The sequence below is a fragment of the Anarrhichthys ocellatus genome, unplaced genomic scaffold (assembly GCF_004355925.1).
Source record: "Anarrhichthys ocellatus isolate YVR2014 unplaced genomic scaffold, GSC_Weel_1.0 scaffold2818, whole genome shotgun sequence".
Taxonomy (NCBI): domain Eukaryota; kingdom Metazoa; phylum Chordata; class Actinopteri; order Perciformes; family Anarhichadidae; genus Anarrhichthys; species Anarrhichthys ocellatus.
In genome coordinates, this window is record NW_022282792.1 from 1 (window position 1) to 6,803 (window position 6,803).

Genomic DNA, 6,803 nt, shown 5'->3' on the forward strand with positions numbered 1-6,803 from the left:
TAAATTCCCATCTATAATTCATCTGTGTAAATTTCAAAGATCGACAAAAGTATTAAATATTGGTGACATTCTGATTATTATTTCCAGAGATACATGTGATAAGGCAGACCCTGCCCCTTTTGGAGAAGCCTACATTTCCACTATTTTCAGTTTTAGGGAGTATCCAAATATTAACCAAAAAAACTAATTCTGCAGTAAAATAATTTTATACAACCATAACATCTCATAACAGGATGCTGTTTTGTGCAACATCTATAGAGAGGAGTGTCAGTGTAGATCTGTTTTGGCAGGAAAGGCAAGACAGATTCATCAAACTTCTCCATGCTTTTAATCTATCCTATTTTTCTTGCAATGCAAAAATGTATCGACTGTAAACAAGAATTGAAGTTCTCACTGTTTATGTGAAAAAGTGTATGTACTAGTAAATACTAACTCTGCTTCTGCAATACAAAAGTGGACAAGGATTGGCAATATCACTGAAATCTTCTGCAACAATAGGTACATTTTATGCCAAAACAGATGTGGAATCGACTTCCTCACCCGTTCCAGACGAATAACTTGTGAAGTACCTGAGGCGTGTGAGTCTCAGCTGCTCCTGAAGGTGACGCTCTTCATCACTCGGCCAGCGAACCCTTGTTTCCTCTGGATCTGGTGCTTCTGGATGGTGAAAGCGCACGGGGTCCCAGCCCGTCATAATATCAAAGGTGATGACGCAGCCCAGAGAGTGTGATACTATGGACACCTTCCCATTTTTCTCAAAGTCTGGATTTCGCGAGCAGAAGAGTGAGTACAGACGATTCAGCTCCAGAGTCAAACCCCTGGTAATCTACATACACACAAAGCACAACAACACACATATACAAATTTATGAGGTATTTGCCTCAATTGCTATTTCTAATTCTTTCATATTCAGTGCTATAGAGCCATGTTGGATGTTGGAACAGTTTAGCCAGGATTTAGTTTTGCCTGAGTGGAGTTGATTTGAGCTCATGCGACTAACAGTCCCAAACTGTCAGCACTGTGACAAAATGCAGCCACACAGCTGTGAGGAAGCATAACAAGGCTAAACTTCAGGATGAATTTGTTCCTTAAAGGGAACTGAAAATTTGTAGTGTACAACAGTTTCCGTCTCACCTCATCTCTGTACAGAGGGCTGGTGTAGTACATGATGTCCATGGCGCTGCTGTTTAGCATGTCTCTGAGACCTCTCACTTTGTCTGGCGTGATGGAGTCCACCGTGTCTGCAGGGAGATCATACAAATACATCTAACACAACTGTCAGACGCTCCCAGAGAAAAATGACTTTTTCAATACTGTTTCATATTCCGGTGAAAAAAGTGATTCTGATCTGCCATACATACATGCATACAGTACATACATATGTATTTTCATGTTTGACAATGATCCGAAGTAAATAGCATCTGTCCAACACATTGGTCTATATCATGAAATTTGGAAATTACATTTCATATTGACAGAAGATGAGTCCTAATTATTCTGGCGACGCTGAGATATCTCGTCAAGCATCTCTGTTCAGTAAGAATGTCACCTTGAGCAATATTTTTGTCCATGACAAGGTATCACAAAAACTAATAACCAAATTTCAGTGAAATCAGATGCGGATATCCGTGGTCCCCAGAGGATGAATCTGTTTTTTTTAGATGCTCTAGCCTAGCCCTTTCTAGTTCGGGATATCCACAAGCCAAAATATCACACTGTTGATTAAACCAATGCCCCCAACTGTCCCCCGTCTAGGTGGCCAGTTGAGTCAACCCCAGAGAGATGTGAGGAGTTTCTTAATTACTTTTATAATAAAATAATGGAAATTTGGCAACAGTTTAATACTGAACATATGGAGCCTGATGTCGACTCCTGCCCACCTTCAACACTATCCCATTTTAGCTAAATCTCTCAATCCTGGAACGCACTGTTGCACTTTCTAAATCATCCACTTGTCCTTCAGACTGCATTAGCACTTGGTTTTTAAAAACGGTATTTCAGATGGTTGGTTCAGACATTTTAGCTATTATTAACTGGTCTTTGTCAACTGGTATTTTCTCCTGTAATTTTAAACATGCTAATGTTTATCACTTTTTATTAAAGCCCTCTTTAGATCCCTCAGAGCTACAGGTTCCTGCCATTCCTGAGAGGGAAGCATGACCAGCCTACATGCAAATTGATCTAACAGGAGAATGGAGCCAGGCAGCGGATTTCCTGTCCCGTCACAAGCCTGCCTCTGCCGACCCACACATTAACAGGAAGTTGCTTTCTAAGTGGCTTGAGATGCTCTAAAGTCATGGAACTTTGCACATGTGTCAGAAGAGATGATATGGGTCTTGCAAGGTCATCAAAAATGTGGCTCACCCACTAGAATATTATGAAGGAAGCCTAGCGATATGTTTCACCTACATGTATGAGATTTGGTAGGCAGATGTTGTTACATCTGCCTACCAAATCTGTGTGGAGACATACAAAATACTCTCTTGGAGGTATACCGTAATAAGGCCAACAGGACGTTGACCATTTAGAATTGTAGGTGCCCTTTTAGGCATATTGTTGGTGTACTTTAAGGAACTACTCCTACAGACATAATCACATCGACTTAAAAGTTTGGCAATTTATTCTCTAGACCTGAATGTTGAAAGGTTTTCTGGAACCACCTTACTGTAGAATGGCGGCCATTTTACATAGCCATTAAACATGAAGTTGTTATAACTCAAATGTACATCCTCCTATCTGCCCAAAATTGTTCATGAAAAATTAGACTTAAGGCCTGAACAAGTCTACAGGCCTTAAGTCTATTAATGTAGCAAGTCTAATGTAACTCCCGCCCCTATGCTTAAACCCGGCCCCATTAGTAAAGAGGAATCATTTGTTGCAGACACTAGTGGGAGGCATCATTCCACTCAGCACATAGTTCCTGTTTCATTGTTGTGGTTATCCCCTCTCAGAATACGTTAACCACATCCTTTTCATAGCCCATGAATCAATTGTCGTAGATTCTTGTGGGAGGCATCAATCCACTCAGCAGAGATCTGTGTCTGGATGCTTTACCCAGCGTACAGCCAGTAACCCCGAAGAGCGGAGAGGTGTGAGGGCTGGTTTCAGCTAAAATGTGGTTTGCTAGTCTGCCTAGCTTTTTACCGTAGCCACTTTTAGCTTCGCCTGTCATACCTGGTGCTTCTCTCTGCACCTTTCCTTTTCTTCTCTCTGTACCCTGGCTTTTCTTTTTTCAGACCCTTGGTAAGGCATTTTGACTTAACTAGTCAGGCTACATTTCCCTTTCCATCTTTATATTAGTGACACTTCTGACCCCACTAATTGTGAAAATGGTGCAGTCAAAACTGCACCATTACAGAGAGGGGTGAAGTATCAGATGATAATTTGAAATGTTTTAATGATAGCAATACATTTATTTTATCATGTATACATATATCTTGTATTGTAAGTGATATAAGTCATTTAAGGGTAAACATTAGACCTTTGCATGGGCACCCCTGATCCTCCGGCCGGGGTCATCTCTACCCTTTGACCCCCCCTGAAGGCAGGCCAGCCCTAAGAGGATAAGTCATTTTTCATTTTTATAATCCAATTACCTTTTCTGAAAGTACCACTTTAACATTCTCCATGTTTAGATGTCTAAACATCTAAACAACATTTTTAGCATAATTAGCTTAATTGTCAATTTCTTGTACATTCCCTTCAACACTGTACAGCACTTACAACAACTTTTGTTTTGGATGTTTGTGAGCTGAGGTGCATCATACCTCCATCCAGAGCCAGTTTTGACCTCCACTCCACAGGAAGGAACTCTACATGCTCTGTGGTGCGATCAGAGAAGTGCTTCTCCTCCATCTTTCTGGCAGCGTCTCTCATCCTACAAGTCAAAACAATTACTTCAAGAATAATTCTGATTCTTTTCCAATTATCTGTGCTCCCACTGGCAACCTCTCGATATCTCACATGCTGGTGTTCCTGATGATGCGGCCCTGGTCCATCTTCTGGCCAATACCATGCACCACAAAGACGATGTGCGTGGTTTCAGGTGGGGTGTCCTCAGGTGCTGCCTCTTCTACATAACCCCGATGGAGACGCGTCCCGCTGCTGGAGGCTGAGGAGATGAGAAGGTTCATTACTACCTGAATTGATGTGTTTCAGAGCAGTGTGCCAGTGTTTAGTCATTTATGTGACCGGTTTCTCTGCCGGAAACCGGTGGATTGCTCCCTCCAGGTGGGGACGGAGTGCCTACCTCAAGCGAAGGAGTTCAAGTATCTCGGGGTCTTGTTCACGAGTGAGGGTAAGATGGAGCGGGAGATCGACAGACGGATCGGTGCAGCTGCAGCAGTAAAGCAGGCGCTGCACCGGACCGTCTTGGTGAAGAGGGAGCTGAGCCGGAAGGCAAAGCTCTCAATTTACCACTCGGTCTACGTTCCTACCCTCACCTATGGTCACGAACTCTGGGTCGTGACCGAAAGGACAAGGTCGAAGCGGCCGAAATGAGTTTCCTCCGTAGGGTGGCCGGGCTCAGCCTTAGAGATAGGGTAAGGAGCTCGGTCATCAGGAGGGAGCTTGGAGTAGAGCCGCTACTCCTTCGCGTCGAAAGGAGTCAGCTGAGGTGGTTCGGGCATCCAATTAGGATGCCTCCTGGCTCTGGAACCAAGCTCCTGGAGAGGGGTTGGACTTTGTCCTTTTCCGGAGTTGCCCAGGGTGAGAGGCGCCGGGCGGGAGTGGGGATACTCACGAGCCCCCGGCTGAGCGCCGCTGTGTTGGAGTTCTCCCCGGAGAGCGAGAGGGTCGCCTCCATGTGCCTACGGGTTGCGGGGAGCAAGGCTCTGACTGTGGTTTGTGCTTATGCACCAAACAGCAGTTCAGAGTATCCGGCCTTCTTGGAGTCGGTGGGAGGGGTCCTGGAAAGGGCGCCGCCTACCGACTCCATAGTTCTCCTGGGGGACTTCAACGCTCACGTGGGCGATGACGGAGAAACCTGGCGGGGGGTGATTGGGAGGAACGGCTTGCCCGATCTGAACCCGAATGGTGTTTCGTTATTGGACTTCTGTGCTTGCCATGGTTTGGCCATAACGAACACTATGTTCGAACATAAGGTGGCTCATTTGTGTACCTGGTACCAGAACACCTTAGGCCGGAGATCAATGATCGACTTTGTAATCGTATCATTTGATCTGCGGCCGTATGTCTTGGACACTCGGGTGAAGAGAGGAGCAGAGCTGTCAACTGATCACCACCTGGTGGTGAGTTGGATCAGATGGCAGGGGAACCGGTTGGAAAGACCCGGCAAACCCAAACGTGTAGTGAGGGTGAACTGGGAACGTCTGGCGGAGGACCCTGTCCGGGAGGTTTTTAACTCCCACCTCCGGAAGAACTTCTCACACATCCCGAGGGAGGTTGGGGACACGGAATCCGAGTGGACCATGTTCAAAGCCTCTCTTGTGGACGCGGCCGCTAGGAGCTGTGGCCGGAAGGTCATCGGTGCCTGTCGTGGCGGCAACCCGAGAACCCGGTGGTGGACAACGGAGGTGAGGGAAGCCGTCAAGCTGAAGAAGGAGACCTTCAAGGCCTGGTTGGCCCAGGGGTCTCCTGAAGCAGCTGACAGGTACGGGCAGGCCAGAAGGGCTGCAGCTGCGGTGGTCGCGCATGCTAAAACTCGGGCATGGGAGGAGTTCGGGGAGGCCATGGAGAAGGACTTTCGGTTGGCCTCAAGGAGGTTCTGGCAAACCATCCGACGGCTCAGGAAGGGAAAGCAGGGCTTACCCCAGGCTGTTCTCAGCAGGGGGGGGGGGGGGGTAACGCGGATGGAGGACATCGTCGGGCAGTGGAAAGAGCACTTTGAAGAACTCCTAAACCCGACCAACATGTCCTCTGCAGAGGAGGCAGCGCCTGAGGACCTAGGGGGAGGCTCACCCATATCCCTGGCAGAGGTTGCTGAGGTAGTCAAAAAGCTCCTTGGTGGCAAGGCGCCGGGGGTGGATGAGATCCGCCCTGAGATGCTGAAGGCGCTGGGCATGGTTGGGCTGTCCTGGCTGACACGCCTCTTCAATGTCGCATGGGGGTCGGGATCAGTGCCCATGGAATGGCAGACCGGGGTGGTGGTTCCCATCTTCAAAAAGGGGGACCGGAGAGTGTGCTCGAATTACCGGGGTATCACACTACTCAGCCTCCCGGGGAAGGCTTATGCCAGGGTGCTGGAAAGGAGGCTCCGACCGCTTGTCGAACCTCAGATTCAAGAGGAGCAGTGCGGATTCCGTCCCGGCCGTGGAACAGTGGACCAGCTCTTTACCCTCGCAAGACTACTGGAGGGGTTCTGGGAGTTTGCCCAACCAGTCTACATGTGCTTTGTGGACTTGGAGAAGGCTGTCGACCGGGTCCCTCGGGGGGTCTTGTGGGGGGTGCTGCGGGAGTATGGGGTGCCGGACCCGTTACAACGGGCGATCCGGTCTCTGTACGACTGCAGTAGGAGCTGTGTCCGCATTCTCGGCAATAAGTCAGACACGTTCCCGGTGGGTGTTGGCCTCCGCCAGGGCTGCCCTTTGTCACCGGTCCTGTTCGTGATTTTCATGGACAGGATATCTAGGCGCAGCCTGGGGGCGGAGAACGTCAGTCTCGGGGGTCTCGGGATCGCTTCTCTGCTATTTGCAGATGATGTGGTCCTGTTAGCCTCCTCGGATCGTGACCTCCAGCATTCACTGGGGTGGTTTGCGGCGGGGATGAGAGTTAGCACCTCCAAATCTGAGGCCATGGTTCTCTGCCGGAAACCGGTGGATTGCTCCCTCCAGGTGGGGACGGAG

At 48.3% G+C, this 6,803-nt stretch overlaps 1 protein-coding gene across 1 annotated transcript; it reads right to left on the reverse strand.

Annotated features, from left to right (window-relative positions):
• Positions 1–12: 12 nt before the first annotated feature.
• LOC116378573 (phospholipase DDHD1-like) lies at positions 13–4,270 on the reverse strand. Its single transcript, XM_031840464.1, has 4 exons — positions 3,964–4,270; positions 3,768–3,877; positions 1,135–1,241; positions 13–826 (listed from the first exon to the last, which is right to left on the reverse strand). The coding sequence occupies exons 1-4, from the start codon at positions 4,131–4,133 to the stop codon at positions 506–508; spliced, it is 708 nt and encodes a 235-aa protein (XP_031696324.1). The 5' UTR covers positions 4,134–4,270; the 3' UTR covers positions 13–505.
• Between the last annotated feature and the right edge of the window lie 2,533 nt (positions 4,271–6,803).